We start from the raw sequence: 21139 nt of genomic DNA, 5'->3' as shown, positions 1-21139 counted from the left end.
CCTCCCCTGTACGGCTGGGCAAGGCCGGATCCCCCATTGCAGCCCCGCTCCCAGGGTCAAGGACTTGCGTGGAACGTCTCCCAGGGGCAGGCCGACCGCAGCGTCCAGAGCCACTCGGCCAGGACGGGGCCAGGTGGCGCGAGCGAGCCCCTTCCCTAGCGGGAGAACGAGGCAGCGTCTTTCCCTGGGGTTGGGACCATCATCCAGAGGGCACGACTGAAACCCAGCCAGTGCCCCTCAATCCCAACCCACCGCCCCCTGCTACTCCAGCCCTGGGATCCCCCTCAGCTCCGCCAGTGCCCCTCAACTTGCAGCGGCTCTTGCGTGAGTTAGGAATTAGCCCCTCCGCCACCACCATTCAGCTCTGGGCTCACAGCCCCTCCGTCCCCCAACAATCCCCACCCTGACAGCCCCCTCCATTCAAACCCACCCCTGATCGCCCGCCTGAGTCCTGGAGGGCAGCTGCCAAGGCAGGGCTCGCAGAGAGGAGGAACGCCCCTTGCCTGGAGCCCTGGGACCGACCCATGCTCCCCACACCTGGGCCAGCGCCAGCCCAGTTGATTGTCTGTACCATTTATTACAAAAATACCATTCACATTATCAGGGCCAGCTGGGCATGGGGGGGGCGAGAGGCACAGTCCAGCCCCCGGGGGGGCCCGGAAGCATCTGAGAACGGGAGCCACTTGTGGCATGGATGAGCCCCCTTTGAGCGGTCCTTGTGGACCCCACTCCCATGGCCCAGCAGCCTGTGGTTCATCCTTCATGTTCGACCACCTGCCGCTCTGCCCGCCCTCCTCATCCCTCTGTCCACCAATCACAGCCCTCCTCCCCGGCAGCGGAGAGGGGAGGGGCCCTTTCATTGGAGGGGCAGGTAGCAGAGTCTGGGAAGGTGGCTAAAGCGTAACATGCAAATCGTCGTCATAATCCTTCAGTGATCTGGGAAATCCCAATGTGTGTGGGGGTGGTGAGGGGAGAGGTGGGACTTCCTGTAATGCCCATGTCAAAGGAAGGCGGGACATCCTGCAGCGTTCCTGTGACGTCCGTGCCAAAGGCAGGCGGGACTTCCTGCCATGCCCTTGGAAGGTGGGACTTCCTGTGATGTCCATACTAGAGGCAGGCGGGACTTCCTGCCATGCCCTTGCCGCAGGAAGGTGGGACTTCCTGTGATGTCCATACTAGAGGCAGGCGGGACTTTCTGCCATGCCCTTGCCAGAGGAAGGTGGGACTTCCTGCGATGCGTCTGCAATATCCTTGTTAGAAAAAGGTGAGACTTCCTGCCATGCCCTGGCCAAAGGAAGGCAGGATTTCCTGCGACGGACAGAGGAGAACCCCACCCAATAGGAAGCCTTTCGGGAGGTGGTGACGGCCTGACCCAGGGCAGGCATTCAAGAGGAAATCAAAGTGCTTGGAAAACAGACGGCGGCGACCAGAGCAACAGAGGAAAGCCCAGCCCTGCCGGAGAGAAAGCACGTAGGACCACATGCTCTGTAGAGGAGCAGAAAGAGGGGCTGGCTCTCCCCCCGCCGTGCGGAGGCCAGCTGGGTGCTGGGTGCTGGTCCTAGCAGGGTGATCCCTCCAGCCTCCCGTTCCGGCACGACGCCTAGCAGTTGGTGTGGCCGCTGGAGTCCGGGCTATCGGGGCAAAGCTGGGGCAGGCGGGAGGCTGGGGGCTTGTGGTGGAACATGCCTGAGATGTGGAAGGCCTGGGAGGAGGAAGAGAGAGAGAAAAACGGGGTGTGAGGAGGGGAGAGACCAAAAAGGAGGGGAGCGAGGCAGGGGAGAGCTAATTGCACTGACGTGACCCTCCTCCCCACTCCGAGAGCTGCCCAGGGCCCTAAGCAATTGCTTTGTCTGCTTACACCGGGACACCCCAATTCCACAGCTGGAGGGAAACTGAGGCAGGCTCTAGTTTAGCCACAGGCCCAGGTTATAGGGTGAACCAGGCTATAAGGCAAGAATAGGAGCCCCCTAGCTCCCCCTGCTCTAACCCACCCTCTCCCACTGCCAGAGCTGGGGATAGAACCCAGGAGTCCTGACCTAAAGCTTCCCTGTAAGCTGCACGGCCGTGCAGCAGCCTATCAAGGGCTGTGCAGGTGCTCAGGGTTGCAGCGGGGAGAGGCGCCTCTCCCCCAGCCCCGGGCTGCTGCGGGGAAAGACAGCTGGGGGGAGTCCTCTCTCCCCGCTGCGGCCCCAGGGCAGCCTGAACCCCAAACCCCTCATCCCTGGCCCCTCCCCAGAGCCCACACCCCCAGCCAGATCCCTCACCCCCCCACCTGCACCCCAACCCTCTGCCCCAGCCCTGAGCCCCCTCCTACGCTCCGAACCCCTCATCCACACCCCCACCACCTCTATATTGGTGCACATAAAATTCATTCCACAAACGGATGGGAAAAATTAGAGGGAACATTGGTTCTGACTCCCAGCCCCCCTGCTCTGACCCACCAGATCCCCCTCCCAGAGCTGAGGATAGAACCCAGGAGTCCTGACTCCCAGCACCCCCTGCTCTAACCCACCCCCTAACACCCCTAGAGCTGAGGATAGAACCCAGGAGTCCTGACTCCCAGCCCCTTAGATTCCATAATCCATGCTCCCGGCAGGCTGCTTCCCCCCTCTGTGCCTCAGTTTCCACATGAGTACAAGGGAGTTCACACCTCCTGGTGAGGCTGTGCTGCGCTAAGGACCCCCAGGGTTGTGAGCTGGGCCGCTGGGCCCCCATGGAAGGGGCGGGGAGGTTGGCCGGGAGCCCTGGCATGAGGGAAGATTTCCTCCCCGTTGCCTGTTTTAATGCTGAAGCAGGAGGCGTTTCCTATGCCATTTCCTGGCAGCCCACGGCTCCGGCCCTGGGAGCGACAGTGTTTCGGCCCCTCAGCTCCTGGCCGGCTTCAGAGCCCCCTCCCCCCAAGGCCGGGGGTGGGGAGAACATGGGGGAGAATCCCGGTGCTGGCTTCAGCGCCTGCCACCCAAGGAGGTCGGAGCGTTCTCCACACATTGCCTCCACCACTGCGGCCCCTTAGAGAGGGAAAGGGACTGGCCCAAGGTCACACGAGTCAGCTGCAGAGCCAGGAATGGAGCCCCAGGAGTCCTGGGTTCTGGCCCCCACACTGATCTAACTGCTAGACACCGCTCCCTGGGGAAAGAACCCAGGAGTCCTGGCTCCCAGCCCCCCGTTCTAACCACTAGACCCCACTCCCCTCCCCAAGCTGAGAACAGAGCCTAGGAGTCCTGGCTCCTAGCTCCCCCCTGCTCTAACCACTAGACCCCACTCCCCTCCCCGAGCTGAGAATAGAACCCAGGGCTCCAAGTCCCCCACCTCAACTCTAACCACTAGACTCCCCTCCCCTCCCATCCCAGAGCTGGGAATAGAACCCAGGAGTCCTGGCTTCCAGCCCATCCTGGTCTAAATCCTAGACTCCACTCCTCCACTCCACTCCCTCTCCCAGAGCTAAGAATAGAACCCAGGAGTCCTGGCTCCCAGAACCCCGCTCCCCTCATCTGCTTTAACCCACTAGACCCCAGAGCTGGGGAAAGAACCCAGGAGTCCTGGCTCCCAGCCGGGCTCTTGGAGAGAGCATGGGGTGGGCTGGGACGTGGACCCTGACGCTCTAAGAAACCAGACAAACTCATCGCACTTCCGGGAGCCGGGCCAGAGTCGAGCTGGTGACCTCGAGGGATCCAAGCACTGATCCATCCTGGACAGACAGACGGTCAGCTGGTGGGGGGCGGGGGGACGGACGGACGGCGGCTCACACTTACCACCCAGTAGGCGATGAGCGCCCCCTGCAGGAAGCCCACGGCCACGTCCGAGGGGTGGTGCCAGGAGTCAGAGATGCGGGTGAGCCCGGTGTACAGTGCCAGCAGCAGCAGGGCAAACTGCACCAGGGGGCGCAGCAGACGGGCGCCCCGCCAGGTTAACCGCGCCTGCAGGTAGAACTGGGGGGGCGGGGGGTAGGGGGGAGAAGAGGGGGTGAGCACTGGGGGAGGGCGCTGCTCCTGGCCCCCACCCTCCCAAACGCTGCTGCTCCCATCCCAAAACCCAACCAGCTCCCCCCTCGTGCTCTGATTCCTGTCCCCTACACCCCAGTCCCCGCCCCCTCACGCCCTACCCTCAAACCCTGCGGACCCCAAATGCTGCTTCCCCATCCCCACTGTGCTCCCACACCCCATCCCCCAGCATAGCAAGAAGAATAAAGGGCATCTGAGCTGGGGGGCTACTTGCAGTCCTAGTCGCTGGCGTCACCGCTGCCCCAGCCCGAGACACGTTCCCAACCCCCCTCCCCATTCAGGCCCATCAGCCAGGGACACATAAAGGGCCTGTTTGTGCTGCTCCCCAAGGGAACAAGGGGCCCTTCTCCATCACCAGCCACATGGACCCAGGCATCCAGGGCTGGGGGGGGCATTCGGGTGTGGTGGCGGAAGCGGGGAACTGACCCACTTTGATGAGGGGGGAAATCAGTCGGGTGCGGGGAGTGGAGGAAATGAGGGGAGTGAGTGGGACAGGTGCTGAGAGCAGGGTCAGGACTCCTGGGTTCTATCCCCAGCTCTGGGGAGTGGGGTCTCGTGGTTAGAGCAGGGGGCTGGGTGTCAGGACTTTCCCCTTTGCGTGACTCAGTTTCCCCATCTGCAGAGGGGCCCTTACTGGCCTGGGCTGGGCGGGAGGAACAGTGAGTTAACGCCTCCCCAGTTCTCAGAGGATGAGCCGCGGCTCACCCATCAGACCGCACTACCCTCCAGCCTAGGTCAGCCTGGGCCAGCCAAGAGACAGGAGCCGGGGCAGCCAGACATTGGGTGCACCCCACACAATTGGCAGCTCTGGCGGCTGGATGAGTCTCTGTAGGTATGTGGGGCACAGAACCACCAGCCACTGGAGGGAGCTCTTTGCTCACCCCACTCCACTCTCAGAGTCAGGGGGAGAACCCAGGTCCTTCTGGTCTAACCATTAGACCCCACTCTCTTCCCACAGCTGGGGATAAGAACCCAGGAGTCCTGACTCCCAGCCCCTCCTTGCTCTAACCCACAAGGAGCCATGCCCCTCCAAGTGCCAGGAATAGAACCCAGGCGTCCTGGCCCCCCAGTGGGCTTTGCGTGTGACCCTCCAGCTCCCACACCGACAACTGCTGCTCTAGCAGGAAGTGCCTGGCATGGAGGGACCCTCTGCTGGGCTATTCTGGGCACTTGACTCCTTGCTGAGGTCTCAATCGCAGATGGCTCGGGGTGGGACCCTGGACAGGGGTCGCTGGCTAAGAGGGGCTGCCAGGCCCAGCCGCTCCTTTAGGGTGATCCCACCATGCACCCAGTCACCTCCCCCAGCCTGGATCTGCGGGGAGATCTCCCCTTGTCCCCCAATCACCTCCCCCAGCCTGGATCTGCGGAGAGATCCCACCATGCTCCCCAGAGACTTCCCCCAGGGCTTCATGGGCCAGGGGAACCCCCCCGGGCATTCAGGCGTGGCCCACGAGGGATGGGCTGGGGTTGCCAGGGAAGGTTCTAGGATGATCAGATCGGGCCCCTGCAGCGTTAAGGTCTGTGGGGCTGGGCGGGGGCGCTTACCACCAGGTATGTCATGCTGTACATGGCGAAGGAGGCATGGCCGGAGTAGAAGGACTTCCTGGAAGGGGGGCAAATAAAGGCCAAGGTTATAGCTGGCGGCACCGCCCATCGCCAGGGGTGTAGGGTGCAGAGGGATCCCACCAGCAACCCCTCCGCCTGTCACCTCCATGGCTGCCTTAAATCCTGTCCAGGGCCAGATGGGCTAGGCCGGGGGGCTCCAAAGCCGCTGCCCGGGGCGTGGGATTGTCCAGCAAAGTGGGGGCAGTCTCCACGGGGAGCCACCCCCATGGCCCCAGACACTGGGACAGGGCAGCCTGCGTGGGACCACTCCGGGTATTTCAGACACAGACAATATCTTGGCGCCAGTTGTCCCAGCGTTGCGATCTGCATCGGTGCGAGCCATGGGCCACATTCTGCCCCCCCGGGGGCGCAGTACCAAGCTCCCTCCAAGAACTAAACTCAGCGGGGGACACTTACTGCAGACTCTGGGAGCGACTGCACAGACTGGGTCGGACCAGGGTCCAGAGGCCCAGGGGCTGGTGGTATAAAGGGCCAGCATGAAGTAGCTGGGAGCCCTTCACTCTGACCTTTAACCAAGTGGTCGCACCCTGGCAAAGAGTCTGAAGAACGTGGGCACCTACTGGACCCCCCCGGCGGAAGCTGGCGGCGTGCTGAAGTGGGAATTTTTGGTAATATTTGTTCTGAAGCCTGTGAGTGCCTCAGTTTCCCTGATACACTGCATGGCTGCCCAGCAGGGGAAGGGATGAAGTTTGCTTTCATGTCACTTTCCTGTCTGGGTGGAATGAATAGTCCTTGAGGAACTGGCTGAAATCCCCCCAGATCAACAAGGGATCGACTGTGAGATGATGCCAGCCCGGTGACTCACAGACATGCAGCAGGGGAAGAGCAGAGACCCTAGCTTGGAAACAAAGGTCTGGAAGGGGTGCAGTGGAGCATAAATTGGCTTGGAAACCCCAACACGTCTTTCACCTGGGAACTGAGGAAATCAGAGATGCGCACAGGGCATGCAAATAGGGGTCACTAGAGCTCTGGTCTGACCAGAGTCTCCTTCGAGTCTCCATCTGTCTACGCCAATCGTGCTGGGTCCCAGCTGATTAATCAACCCGTGGCTGGAGCGTCACTGGGACTCCTGGGTCCCTGAGGAGCGGACAAGCCTCCCCCCCGGGGTCTGTCCCAGCTGGGCTCGCTGAGCAGAGCTCAGGGCGTGAAGCAGGAGGGCTGGAGCCCCAGAGGTTTTGGTCTCAAGAGGTGGCGCGTGGCTGGTTTACGCCGAGTTTCCCCTGCAACGCTTCTGTCCCAAGAAGAACTGGCCTGCGCTGAGCGAAAGCTGGCCTAGCCCCCGGGAGAGAGCAGAACGGCAGGCGGGCGGCTGGGCGAACGGCAGTGAATTGCAGAGGGGCTGCAAGCCTAGATCTCCGGGGCGGGGGCCGGGACAGGGACAGGGCTGGAGGGCTGAGGCCTAAGAGGGCATCCCCTGAGCAGACAGCAGTTCAAACCTGGCCTGGCTCAGGTAACCCTGATCCCCCCGACACCCTCCATGGTGACCCCGCCCCGATACAGGGCCAGGGCAGCCAGCATGGGGGCAAGACACTGGCAAGGAGCAGTCTAATATCAGAACTCCCCTGGTCCCCCATCACTTCACACTGGTCTCAGCGGGAAGAGCCGAGATGGCTCCGTGGGGAATCCATAGGGGATTTTTTTCAGGCCAGGCTGCTGGACCCACGACAGACCCTGCGGTTCTCCTGAGCCTGTACGGCCGGGTACACTGGGGGCCCCCCCCAAAACCTGGGCCTGCACTCCACAGCTGGCTCCACTAGAGGGGGACCCGTCCTTTACCTCAAGCCCCCAGAGCCAGCCTCCCACCCCGCCTTAAAGGGACAGTGCCCCCCGGGGGGCTCACCTGGCTTCCTTCTCCTCCGAGGGTCCCGCAGTGCAGGTGTACTCCTCCACGTAGCCCCGGGAGCAGTTGAGGAGGACGAGGTCGGGCCGGCAGACGGCCAGGAAGTGGGGGCGGAGGCGGCCGACGGTGATCTTGGCCATGTTGGTGAGGGACTGGCCCACGGTGCAGCCGAAGAGGAAGGCGCCGATCTCCTTGTAGAGGACGGCCACGTAGGGGTTGGGGACGAAGGAGCGGGAGCCCAGGTGCAGGGAGCGGATGCGGTAGCTCTCGCCCAGGGAGATCTGCACGGCAAGACGGGGAGGCACCGCGGGACGGCAGCTTGAGATGGGCAGCCGCCCCAGTCAGCTCCCCCCCATCCACGTGTTGGGACACGGACCAGCCCCCAGGGCCATGGGAAGCTCAGGAGTGACTATGGGGCGGGGGGGGGGGGCTCCCTATGCACTTTGCAGTGCAGCAGGACTCATTCACTGCTTCCCCTGTCACAATCCCTTGGTTTAGCCCATAATCTCATCCCACCCAACCCCTGTTTTTAAAGCCAGCCCTTGCCCCCCCAATATTTTGCCTCACCCATCCTATTCTGCCCCATGCCCTGCAGCGGGGAGTCCCGCAAGGCAAGCAGCCTGCTGGACGTGGCGTTCAGCGGTATCGGATCATGCCCAGTCTGGGCTCCTGGCTCCTGGGCCAATGGCTGATGCTTTGGAGGAAGGGCTGGAAACAGGTGCTCTGCGCCGAGGGGCACGGCTAGCATTTTGTAAGGGGCACATGGGGGTGAGCGACCCAGAGCCCACCCCTCTGCCACCTCCAGCCTCTCTCACCGAGCCCCTGACACCCTGCAGGGAATGTGGCAGGGGGCGCTCTCCCCGGGCAGTCGGTGCCGGCCCCAGTGGGGCACTAGGGGGCGCTGCGCTGCAGGGGGCCCAGCAGGGGGCGCTCTCCTCTCACAGCGACTCACCGAGACGGAGGTGATGAGGATCCCCACCGAGATCAGCACCGTGTCGCTGACGGTCTCCGCCCGCTTGAACGGGTAGCGGATGCTGCTGTCGTTGCAGTAGAAGCCCCGGCGCATGGGGGGGACCAGGCCAACCTCGCAGACCAAGAACGGGATGGAGGCTGCAGCGGGAAGAGAGAGCGGGGCGCTGAGCAGGGGCTGACCCAGCCCCGGGGGCCCCTCTGTGGTCCCCCCTCCCCAATCCCATGAGCTCTTCCCCCTCAGGGACTGGCTCAGGACATCCCTGTCTGACTGTCCCCCTCAGGGACTGCCCTGCCTTCTCCCCCCACAATCTCACTGGCTCTCCCACCCCCGGGCACCAGCTCATGACACCCTGCCCCCATCCTAATGCCCCCTCCCAGGGACCACCCTGCAACAACCCCCCCCCCCAATGCTGACACCCTCCCCAATCGAGATTCAAAACCCACTGCCCTTCCCCCGGGCATCATATCATACCACCCAACCCCCATCCCACTTCCTCCACCCCGCAAGGACCAGCCCAGGACCCCCCTTTACCCCCCACAATATCCTGCTCCCCTTCAGGTCTAGTCCATGACTCACCCCCCTCCATCCTGATGCCCCCCCCGGCCATGACTGGCCTGTGTCAGCCCCCCCATTCCTGATACCCCATCTCCAGGAACCAGCCTCACTGTTTTGGTGGGGCTCTCCCCTCCCGCACCACCACCTCTTCCCCTCCCTGGCCTCCACCTCCTCTCTGCTCCTCACCCCCCATCCCCTCCCTGCTACCACCACCCCAAGGCAGGGCACGTGGGTCAGACCCCAACAGGTGGCAGCCCCCGCAACTCTGGGAGCAGAGCAGGGAGACCTCCTCTCCGATCCCAGCAGGAGCAGCGCCGGCAGCCCTTGGATGCCAGGACGGGGCACAATCTGCTTTGCATTAGGGCTCCTGGCAGGAGCCAGGGAGGTGGGAGGTGCAGGGAGGGGGGAGATCAGGCCTTAAACTTCCAGCCAGGATGGGTGAGTTCCTGATTCCAAGAAGCCACGTCTCTGCCTGGCTCTTAAAGGGGCAGTAAAGCCAAATTCCCCCTCCCTTGTTAGAAGAGAAAAATGCCCCCAGTTTGCCCCCTCTCCACCATGAACCCTGCACCTGTGAGAGACCCCTGCAGAGCTGGGGGCTGGAAGCACCAGGCTGGGCAACGGTGAACAGATCCTGGTGAGGTGGGATCAGAGACCCTGGTGCTCCCGCGCACAGATCCTGTCGCACGTGGGGGCTACAAGCGTGAAACTAGGCAAAGGGTGTGGATCCCAGCGTGCTGGGTGACTTAAGTGTAAATCCTGCCCATGGGCCCAGCTGCACACCGGGGTGGGAGCAGGAAGCCTGGCACTCGGGTGTTTGGACACCAACATGATCAGACCCTGGGAGTGGGTACCACAGTGCTAGTACCCTCACGAGTGTGGACCCCAGTGAGCTGGGCTTGCAAATCCTGGCACTAGCACCCTGGCACGAGGATCCTGGTGAGCAGGGCTTGCATGTCTTGGCACTAGTGCCCTGGCATGAGGATCCTGGTGTACTCAGAGGCTAGGAGCATGAACCTGGGCACTAGCAGGTTGAGACGGGAGTGTGAAGAGATGGAAGAAGATCCCAATGAGGTCGACGTAGGGAGGGGTAGGAAGTGCAAACAGTTCCCCCTTCTGCTTCAATTCGGTGGGATTCAAGCCCTGGTGGGACCCAGGTGTCCTAGTAGGCCATGCCTGGGCTGTCACTTTAAGAGACAACAAGGCTGCATAACCTTCCCCAGGGGGCTCTGGGCTCCTTTTTGGGGCTGAGAACGATGTTTCCACATTCGGTTCCCAGGTTCCCTCCCTTCCCGTCTCGCTTGGCAACCGAGTTTTCTCAGGATCACTCTTTCCAACGGGCTAGGCCGCCCGCCAAGATCCAGGGTGATGCCTGCAGAGCACCTTGGGACCCAGGAGGGGGCGCCGCCACCAGGACAGCACGATGGGTGTGTGGCTAGGGCTGGGCTCTCCTGGGGGCACTCCCACCCTCGAGGCGGGCAGGGAGAAAGCGAGGACTCCAGAGCTGGGAATGTCCAGCAGGGGGCACTGCCAGCTTGGGGGCAGGAGCCCCCCAGGGCTGGGCATGCCAGAGGGGCATGTCACCCTGGTGCCTGCAGGGGGCGATCTCGGAGAAGAACACAGCCACGCCAAGAAGCAGCTCTGCAGCCCCCGGGGCAGGAAGGAGCCACCCTAGGCTTTGATGTCAAAGATCTGAGACTCATGGGGACGGTTGGTCTGGGCCAAGGCTGGACCTCACCCAGCTCCTCCCACACTGTGCGGATACCAAGGCCCCAGGGACTGGCTTGAGCCGGCTCCAGGTTTCCATCCTGACTTGGCTGCCCTGCACCCTGCCTGGCCACGGACTGCACCCGCTGTGTAGTTATACTGAGAGCCCAGGGCTGGAGTGACAGCCGTGCATTCAGAGCCAGAGTCCCAGCCCCCTGGGGCCAGATCCCCAGCTGGTGTAAATCAGCACCCTCCATTGGAGCCATGGGGCCTGATCCCCAGTCGGTGTAAATCAACTCCTTCCATTGGAGCCATGAGGCCATACCCCAGCTGGTGTAAATCAGCAGCCGCCATTGGAGCCAGGGGGCCAGATCCCCAGCTGGTGTAAATCAACACCACTCCATTGGAGCCATGGGGCCAGATCCCCAGCCGGTGTAAATCAGCACCACTCCATTGGAGCCAAGGGGGACAGATCCCCAGCCGGTGTAAATCAGCACCACTCCATTGGAGCCAAGGGGGCCAGATCTCCAGCCGGTGTAAATCAGCACCACTCCATTGGAGCCAAGGGGGCCAGATCTCCAGCTGGTGTAAATCAGCGCCCTCCATTGGAGCACGGGGTTTGGACAGAAGAAAAGTCCAAACACCCTGAAATCCAGGGGGGATTATGCGGTGGCAAGAGACCAGCCTTGGAGTTCAGGGGCATGCGCCCTTCATGCCTTCAGCCCCCTTGGGGGAGTGCCAGGGCCTCCAGCTCTAGGAGGGGCGCAATCCCACAGGCATTGTGCACCCCAGACCATGCGCTGGGCGTATCCCGGTGCCAGCAGCAGGGGGGCAAATGTGTGTGCACGGGGGTTCAGCTAGCCAAGCGTGGGGGAGCTTCTTGTTGCCAGGACACCACCGTGCGAGTGGTGCGGGCAGGCCTGCAATCACATCCACCGAGCGGCGGCTTGTGCGAAGACGTCAATTTCCTCGTGTGCCACTGGCCGAAGGCAGCTCCTTAGCCAACGCGCGTGTTACTGGGGCATGAGTCTGTGCCCACAGAGGGCATGATTCCGCTCAGCCCCTTGCCCTGGTCTACATCAGCTCTGTTAATGCCAGCCCAGTGCCCCCAGCAGCCAGCCTGCCCTTGACCCAGCCCAGCCCACCCGTGGCGCACCAGTCATCTCACACACGCCAAACCTCCCAGCTATTCGGAGAGGGCTGGGCTATTAATAGTCACTCTCTTGTCCATGTTCGGGCGTCCCCCACTCGCCCTGGCTGGCTGCCCGGGTCTAGGGGCTCCCTGCCGTTCAGGCCCAGGTGCCAGGCTGGGAGGGCGAGAATAGGGCCCGGGAGGGGGTTCCCTACCGTGCCGCGGGGCAGGGAGGGAGGGATTCTTGGGGCTAGTGCTTCAGTGGGTCGATCCTGCATGGGTGGGGGGAGGGGGCCCTTGGGACTAGTGCTCTGAAGAACGGATCCCATGGCCTGCAGGGCACGAGCGTGCAAGGCCTGCCACTAGCACCTTTTCCACGCGGGATGGGCCTGGCAGCCCTGATGCCCCTGCAGCACCCCTTCCCCCCAGCCCCTGGGGTGGTGTATAGGGCCAGAAAGTCTCCCCCACTCCCGGCTAGGTTCAACCGGCACGGACACCGAGGAGCGGAAGCAGGTGGAACCGGTGGCGGGAGAGGCCGGGGGCATGGAGAGTCCTAGGGAGAGGAGCAGGCAACAGCTGCAGGGCGCGGCCAGCCTTGAATGGCAGCCAAGAGCTCAGGGCCGGGGAGGGAGGGCAGCAGGGATGGGATGGAACCAGGGCGGAAGGAGGAAGAGAAAAGTGGGCAAGAGGAGAAAGTGTGAAGCAGAGAGAGAAGGAGGGGAGCCCCCCCCACATGCCACTACACCTGCCCCCCCCTCCGCAGACCCCTGATGGGCAGTGAGCTGGTGCCATAGGCCCTGGAAGCTGCCCAAGCCAGGGCCCTGATCCTGGGGTGGGCTGTGCCAGCCGAAGAGGGGAAGCACTGGGGTCCCATAGAAGATGGGGGGGGGTCGCCGGGAGTTGGGATGATGGCATGGGCAGGATGTGGGCAGAGCCCCGGCGGGGGTAGGGAGGGGTCATGACCTGGCACAACCTGTGACCCCTTCTTAATCCCCCCCTCGCCCCAGTGCTTTATCCCAGAGCCTTCTGGAGATCAGCTTTGTCCATCCTTCGCCCAACCTGACCCCCCCCTTCCCCACAGCCCAACCCCCATGACCTGCCCCACTAGTGTGTCCTCCCCTCCTCCCCATTTAACACCCACCCATGACCCAATCCCCCCAAACAGCCTCCCTTTGCAATCCAATCCCTCCCCCTAGGATCCAGCCCCACCCACCTTGTCCCAACCCACCACGATCCACCCTGCCAGTCTGCCCCCCCCCCACGATCTGACCCCTTCTCCAATTCTGACCCTCATGATCTACTCCGCCAGCCTCCCTCTCCCCCAGGATCTGACTCAGGCCACCCTGCCACACTCCCATGATCCAACCCATCCTGCCCCCTCCCCAACATGATCCAACCCCTTAGACCTGAAGGCCACCCCAGCCACTGAGCTCCCCCAGTCCAGCAGCGACCCCCTCCCGCAGAGTGCTCCCCAAGCCAAACTGACTTGGATCCCCCCTCCATGGCACCCCCAGCTCTACTAACATGCCAGGATACTCCCCTGGCTCACCCCACTAACTCTGCACTTCTGAGCCCAATGGCTAGCCATCAGTGCAGTCAGGTCAGGGGGCTCATAGAGAGAGGAAGGATGGCCAAGTGGTTAGTGTGCTAGCCTGGGAGCTGGGAGACCTGCGTTCAGTTCCCAACTCTGCCACAGAGCTTGGGCAAGTCACTTGCCTCTCTGTGCCTCAGTTTCCCCAGGGGGTCCTACCACACAGAGGGGGTGTGAGGCAACATACATTAAAGATGGCGAGGGGTTGGATACCAGAGCACGAGACTTCCGCGCAAGAACGAGCGCTATCTGGCTTTGCCCTGCTCCTGTTTGACGGAAGCGGAACTGAAGTAGGGTCTGTAAATCGGTTTGGAAACAGACTTACACCAGCACAGCCTGTCCCATCCAGTGGGGACTCCCTGAAATGGGTTCCGTTTGCAATCGGCGTCAACTAAACTGATGTCAGGTCTTATCCACCACCTTGCCCCCCCCAATTAGCTTAAATCAGCTCCCGAGCCAATAAGTAGGGCTCTACCAAATTCACGGGCCATCTTGGTCCATTTCAGGGTCATAGGATTTTAAAAACAGCAAATGTCCTGAGTTCAGATGTTTCGATCTGAAATGTCACTGTGTTGTAACCGAGGGGGTCCTGACCCAAATGGAGGTCCTGAGGGTGGGGCGGGGGGGGGGGTCGCAAGGCTATTCTAGGGTGACATGGGATTGCCACCATCACTTCTGCCCGCTGCTGGCAGAGGTGCTGCCTTCAGAGGTGGGCTCCCAGCCAGCAGCTGTGCAGCTTCCCGGAGGTGGGTTTGACCCAGTCCTGGGAGCGGTCCATGCAGGGGAAAAGGAAATCCCATCCCTTCCTGGCCTGCCTGGGACTAGATGCTAGAGCCCGATGGGTGCCCCAGCCCTTCCCCTCCTCTGGGCCCAGCACTCAGGGACTAAAAAGGGTCTTGGGTTGGCTGTATGTGTGGGGGGAAGAGTTGTGACCATAGCACCCCAGCACCCTGACCATGGCACCCTGGGAGGATAGCCAGGCCCCTTCCCATACCATCCCACCCATCCCCTTTCACCCATTCCTTCTGACAAACAGAAGAAAGGGACACCATCCCTACCTATCCTGGCTAATAGCCATTGATGGACCTATCCTCCATGAACTTATCTAGCTCTTTTTTGAATCTTGTTCTAGTCTTGGCCTTCACAACATCCTCTGGCAAGGAGTTCCACCGGTTGACTGTGCGTTGTTCCGCGCATCAGGTCTGCTCAACCGGTTGTGTGCCCAGAAATCAAAGCATTCTGATTTCTCGGTTTGAAATGACTCGTGTCCTTCCAAAATGTCCTCTAGTTTTACTTAAACCCCTCTGCAATATTTCAAAACGGTTGCAGTCAAGTCAAAACATTTTGATTTTGTCAAACAAATATTTTGTTCGACCCAAAACGATTATTTTGCTTTGCTGTTTCAGTGAAAGAAACCAACCATAAAATCCATTATCTGCATAGTTTTACTTATCTGGCCCCCAGTACCCAAAATAGATCACTCCTGTAGATTATCCCAGGATATTTCTGCCTATATATAGACAGAGACATCAGAACCCAGACTGGCGATGGACTGGTGGATCTATTTATCTCACTACCCTGTCTCTGAGAGCAGGCAGTGCCAGAGAATAAAATCCTGTTGTCAGCAGTTAAGGGAGAATACATATTAACCTCCAAGATTCAAAGGTTAATTTATACACCAACAGGCCCTTTCTAGTCCTTTCAAACCTCTTGGTTATTACTTTTTTAGCCCTCTAACTCCAGATAGTCTCATTAGCCCTTCCCCTTTAAAAAACAACAACCACCCTGCTGAAATCAAGGACATCTTGTAGCAAGGAGTTCCACAGGCCAAAGACACAAACTGCATGTGGAAAGTATTTCTTTTGCTCTGTTCTGAGTGAGCCACCTTTTGGCTTCATTCAATTTCCCCTTGTATCGTGAGGCACAGAGAACTGATCTACCTTTAAGGCCCGGCTTGACGAAGCCCCGGCTGGGATGATTTAGTTGGGGATTGGTCCTGCTTTGAGCAGGGGATTGGACTGGACCCTCCTGAGGTCCCTTCCTACCCCGATATTCTCTGATTCTCTACCTCATTTGCCTCTAACACTCCCACAATGTTAATCTCCCTCTTCCCCTGTAAGAGGCTTTTTCTCAGACCCCAAGCCATGCTCCAGCCGTCTAATGCTAGATCCTTCTGCAGATGGCTCTGAACTGAGCCCAGCCCAGCCCCCCTGGTGGGTCTGGCCCACTGATGCCATTAGAATATTTTCCATCTTATTCGCCTTCCTAGCCTAACGAGTTTTCCTTGTTTTTCCCTTAGCGACACCAGCAGTTTAGTGAGTACCAGGCTCTGAAAGCCCTGATCCCTCTGGGTTCCAGACGCAGCCCCGATGGGGAGAGGGGCTAGATTGAAGTGAGATCCCTGCTGCTACTGTGCCATTAAATATCCCTCCAAAGAGAAGGTTTGGGGCCTAACTGATGCCCCGGACACACCATACAAGGCCTGGGACTTTGAATCGTCAGGTTTGCGCAGATCCAGGCTCCCCGGAGTCATTGGTTTCATTCCCAGCAAACCCAACTGATCCTCATGCTCCAGCCGGCTAACATGGCTTCCATGCCATTTATAGCATGGGGACGATTGGACTTTAAACTGCGCTGGATCTGAGCCCCCCCCGCCCCGCAAAATAAGAACCAGCACTTCTGTCTACAGGGAAGACATGGTCTTTGCCTCCATGGGGCAGCTAGTAATTCTGCTTCCTCCCCCAGACCAGCTGGCATCACTCCCCCCCGTTGATGCCCTCCAGCTCAAGTCCCGGCCCAAGTTTCCTCCCCAGAGGTGGCTGCATTTCAGTGCCCTGGCACAGTATGGGATCTGCAGCATTACATGAGAGGGGGCAGGAGTCCCAGGGAAAGGGGAGGCAAGCTCCGCTGCGGGAAGGAGAACCAGGAGCCGGGGTCCTGGGGAAGGTGGATCCGCAACGCATGGGGCTCTGCCCGCACCGCACTCACCCACGAGCAGACAGACGATATCCAGGACAACCAAGGTCTTTCTCTGCCCCAGCCCCGGGGCAGCATAATCCTCAGGCTGGGAGCTGGGCCCCCGGACTGTCACCCGGACATCTCCTTGGCCTCCCCGCCATGCCTGGGGCTCCAGCGAGAGCCTTGGGGGCAGATCGGGGAGGAGTTCACACTTGCTCTTTTGCATGGCCTTGAGGCAGGGGAGGAAAGGTGCAATCCAGATTCCTAGAGCGGGACCAGGGGAATGTGGATTTCCAGCCCCAGGAGCGGCAGGGGATTGGGAGGGAATCCGGATTCCGAGCCCAGCCTGGCACAAGGACAGAGAGTAGAGGGCTGGTGTCTTTCCTTCTCCTCCTCTCTCTGTACAGGGATCAGGGAGCCTGGAAAGCAGCAAAACAAACAAACCTTTCTAAGCTACAGGTCAACCAAGGCTGCGGCTACATTGGGGGGCAGTGGGGGGGGGGTTCAGTAGCTGGGAGAGGGGGATGCCAAGGGTCTATGCTCCAGGGATGACGGCATCGGAAGGGCTATGGGCAAAGATCCCAGCTCCAGGACGGGCACGCACAGGGCCAGCTGTAAGAGACCATGGGCAGAGATGGCAGCTGCCCACGATGTGTGTTTGGGGGGGCAGAGATGAGTGCAGAGATCCCACTCCCCCTGGCTGGACCCCTCCTTCCCAGGCCTCTTGCCCCACTGAACCTCCCCTTTGGGGGGGGCAGGGGGCCCAGCTCCCCCCATGGGTGAGGGGATTCAGGGGGCCTGCATAGGGGGGTCGAGGCAGGGGGTTCCAGCTCCACTCAGGGGAGGAGGGATTCAGGGGGGTGGAGGACCATGAAGGGGGGGTGTAGTTGGGCCCAGGAAGGGGGGTCCAGGAGGTACTGCACATCGCAGAGATGGATGGAGATGGGGCAAAGAGCTCAGAGCACCTTCCTCTGGGGGACCCCGCAGGCAGGTGAGATCCAGGGGAGGGGGATCTAATCATGGGGTCCCAGTTCCCTGTGGGGGAAGGGAGGTCCAAGGGGGCACCTAGGAAGGAGCATATAGGAAGCAGAGATCCTCGGAAGGAGGGGTCCAGCCAGGGGCCCCAGTTCCCCTCAGTGGAGAAGAGGTTCGGGGGGCAGAGGTCCCGAGAAGGAGGGTCTGGGGGTCCCGGGAAGGGGGCCCAGCTTCCACCAGGAAAAGGGAGCTTCAGGGGTCCCGGGAAGCGGAGGCTCGGGGGGGCAAGAGGCCCGGAAAACGGGGCCCGGGGGTGCCGGGAACCGGGGCCAGCTAGGGATCCCAGCTCCCCCCCAGGGAAGGAGAGATTCGGGGGGCAGGAGATGGGGAGTCCCGGGACGCGGGGGGGCCAGCCAGAGGTCCCAGCTCCCCCCGGGGCAGCCCTTCCAGGTACCTGTTGGCCGCTGCCGCGCTCCCGGCTCGCTGGGGCCGGTCTCCTGTCCCCGCCGCCGGGGGAGCGAGGCAGGGGGTCTCCCTGCAGCCGGGCTGGGGCGCTCGTTCCCCGGGCTCCTGCTCAGCCCAGCGCCGGACTGAGAGGCGCCGACGGCTGCTCCCTCCCACCTCCAGCTGCTGGAACTGGGGCTCCTCCCTCCCCGTCCTGCCCCACGCGGGCTCTGGGCTTCCCAGGGACTGGAGCACGGATCGGGGCGGGATCGGCTGGCGGAGCTCAGCGTCTCTCCAGCCTGGGACCCTCCTGTATCCCCAGGCCGGGGGGGAGGAGGACTGAGCAGGGGTGGCAAGAGGGGGTCCCCAAAGCCCAGCTGGCCCGGTGAGCGGGGTTCAGGCCTCCGCTTTGGGGGAACCTGGGTTCTATTCCCTGCTGCGACCTTGGGCCAGTCACTTTACCATGGCGTGCCTCAGTTTCCCCATCTGCAATGGGGATGAACAGCCTCGCCCTGCGTCGCGGGATGGGTGTGTGTGAGGATAAACAGAGAGGCTGTGAGGTGCTCAGGCGGTCCAGATAGAGACCTTAGATTGAGTTAAGACATCCGTGTTAGCTCCCAGGCCAGGCTGGCATCTCTGGCTTGCGCCATGCGGCAGGTCTGTCCAGATAACCGCCATGGTCCCCTATGGCTGGCTTCCCTGCTGTGAATCTAGAGAGCAGGAAGAGCTGGGAGAGGGATTTTTCAGGTGGGGCGGGGTCCCACATAGGAACCACTGCACTAGTCCTTTCTGATGAAGTGAGCTGTAGCTCACGAAAGCTTATGCTCAAATAAATTTGTTAGTCTCTAAAGTGCCACAAGTCCTCCTTTTCTTTTTTGCGAATACAGACTAACACAGCTACTACTCTGAAACCTTTCTATCTATGCATCCCCATTCACATTTCTCCATCTAGCTATCTATCCCCAGGCACCCCCGCTCTCTGTCTATCCCCATACACACCCGACTATTCCCCCCCGGCCCTGCAAACCCTCACCCCAGTCCCTATTGAATTAAAGGGGCCTTTCCCCCTACATAATAACCCGCTCCTATGCATGAAGTTCTTCACAGGCCTGTGATGGCACTTTCCAGGCCTGTCTCTCCAAATGAGGATGCCCACAGCCATGCAACTCCCTGGCTGGGCCATTGCTAGGTTTAGCAGGCTTTAGCACTCCATTCTGCACCCCCTGAAGGCAACTGTAACACCCCCGCTGAGTTCAGTGGGGCAGGACATGGTGGCTAAGCTCCTGGATCTTTCCCCAGCCCCAGGACCTGTGCCAACCAAACCCTCCCCAGCAGCAGGGACAGTTACTTTTTGCACAGATGGCTTTAAATTGCATCTGATTTTGCACTCTTGGGGGACACAGCGTCCCCTTGGGGCAATAATGGAAGAAAGCCCCAAGTCGGGATGGGGATATTTCTGGGCAAGATTTTGTCCCCCTCGGGTTTGGGAAGAAAGGAGGGGGCTGTTTTGCACTGGGGAAAATCAGGCAGGCCGGTGGAAACAGCAACTCCTAAAATGTGTGTTTGGGGGAGGGGCTGGATCCTTCTATTTGAATCCATCCCCTGTGCTGTGGACTAGTAATTCTTCCCTTCTCCCCCCCTTCGGTTGGCTGTTCCAAGAGGAGCGGGTGGGGCAAAAACTAACTGAGCTGATACGTTTCTGGAAGGGATGATATGACAGGAGGGCCTACAATGGCACGGAGCCGATGGGCGACTGCTAGCAGCTAATATTCCCAACGGCCGGAGATGGGACACTAGCTGGGGAGGGCTCTGAGTTACTCCAGAGAATTCTTTCCCAGGTGTCCGGCTGGTGGGTCTCGCCTACATGCTCAGGGTCCAACTGATCGCCAGGTTTGGGGTCAGGAAGGAATTGGCCTCCGGGTCAGATTGGCAGAGACCCTGGGTGGTTTTGACCTTCCTCTGCAGCGGAGGGTCATTCGTTGGTTTGGACGAGAGTACATGGGGGATTCTCTGTAACCTGAAGTCTTTCAACTGTGATTTGTGGATGTCAGTGACTCAGCCAGAGGTTCGGCGTCTATTCCAGGAGTGGGTGGGTGAGGTTCGGTGGCCTGCGATCTCTAGAAAGTCAGACTGGAGGACCACAACGGACCCTTCTGACCTCAGAGTCTCCAAGTCTATGTTTGCACCCCAGCTTTCATCCATTTCTGCATGCCCGCTGACTTTTAAGGGCGGAAGTTGTCTCCCTGTCCCCTAGGTGTTGCTCTTCACCACACCACTGGTACAGAGAGGGGTCGCAGGCTTCCTGCGGGTTGGCCTAACTCTGGGTGTCATGCAACTTTTAAAGTGCAAATGGAGGCCCAAAAGAGCAGTAAGTGTGTGTGTGTGTGTGTGTGTGTGGTGAAAGCCTTGGCTGGGGAGCTGGCTGGAGTGAGGGGGCAAAAGGCACAGCGGGAGGGGGGGCAGGCTGGAATGGGGGGACAAGGGGCCTGGCTGGCAAGCTGGACTGAGTAGGGGGCGAGGGACCCAGCTGGGATGGGAAGGATTGTGGGGAGAGAGGTCTGGCTATGGGGGAGTGGCTGGGTGGGGGCTGGCCAGAGTGGAGGGGTGAGGGCTGGTAGGGGAGGGGTGAACTGGACTGGAGTGGGGGATAAGGGGCTGGCCAGAGAAGAGAGTGAGGGGTCCAGCGGGGGTGAGGAGGCTGATCAAGATACAACCCCATGTATACGCAAAAAGAAAAGGAGTACTTGTGGCACCTTAGAGACTAACAAATTTATTAGAGCATAAGCTTTCGTGAGCTACAGCTCACTTCATCGGATGCATCGGAATACAGACTAACACGGCTGCTACTCTGAAACCCCATGTATGGATGTCATCAGGCCAGTATCAAGCTGCTTTACACCAGTGTAGCTTATTCTCCTTCCCATACAGGAATAAACTCCACTGGTACAAGTACCTTTATGCTGGTAGCCCTGGGTCTGCACTCGGGCTTGTACGACTTTAACCCCACACTGGTTCAGTCCAAATGCATCCGATGAAGTGAGCTGTAGCTCACGAAAGCTTATGCTCTAATAAATTTGTTAGTCTCTAAGGTGCCACAAGTACTCCTTTTCTTTTTGGTTCAGTCCAAGCGCAATCAATGTTAGCAGGGTTAGACTGTGAGCTCTGTGGGGCAGGGAATGTCACTTGCCGGGTCTCTGCAGCTCCCGGCATGACCCGGCCCTGAGCTCAGTCCTGGCCTCGGCAATACAACACAATAAACTGTGTCTGTACAGCACCTGGCACCACGGGATCCTGGGCCACGACTGGGTGCCTAGGTGCTACCGTAATACACCTAATAAAT

General features: G+C 60.4%; 1 protein-coding gene across 2 annotated transcripts; it reads right to left on the bottom strand.

Moving 5' to 3' along the window:
- Positions 1-557: 557 nt before the first annotated feature.
- On the bottom strand, positions 558-21020 carry LOC119845865 (phospholipid phosphatase 3-like). Of its 2 annotated transcripts, XM_043506874.1 has the most exons (8): positions 21013-21020; positions 17810-17834; positions 16411-16799; positions 8420-8577; positions 7468-7748; positions 5547-5604; positions 3753-3929; positions 558-1702 (listed from the first exon to the last, which is right to left on the bottom strand). In XM_043506874.1, exons 3-8 carry the CDS (start codon positions 16604-16606, stop codon positions 1601-1603), a joined length of 972 nt encoding a protein of 323 aa, XP_043362809.1. In that variant the 5' UTR covers positions 16607-16799; positions 17810-17834; positions 21013-21020; the 3' UTR covers positions 558-1600. The 2 variants fall into 2 exon arrangements, with proteins under 2 accessions (XP_043362809.1, XP_038234697.1); XM_038378769.2 differs by lacking the exon at positions 21013-21020 and having other exon boundaries at positions 17810-18004.
- Between the last annotated feature and the right edge of the window lie 119 nt (positions 21021-21139).

This window comes from Dermochelys coriacea, chromosome 20, assembly GCF_009764565.3.
Source record: "Dermochelys coriacea isolate rDerCor1 chromosome 20, rDerCor1.pri.v4, whole genome shotgun sequence".
Lineage (NCBI taxonomy): Eukaryota > Metazoa > Chordata > Testudines > Dermochelyidae > Dermochelys > Dermochelys coriacea.
This window is presented reverse-complemented; position numbering and strand designations above follow the sequence as displayed.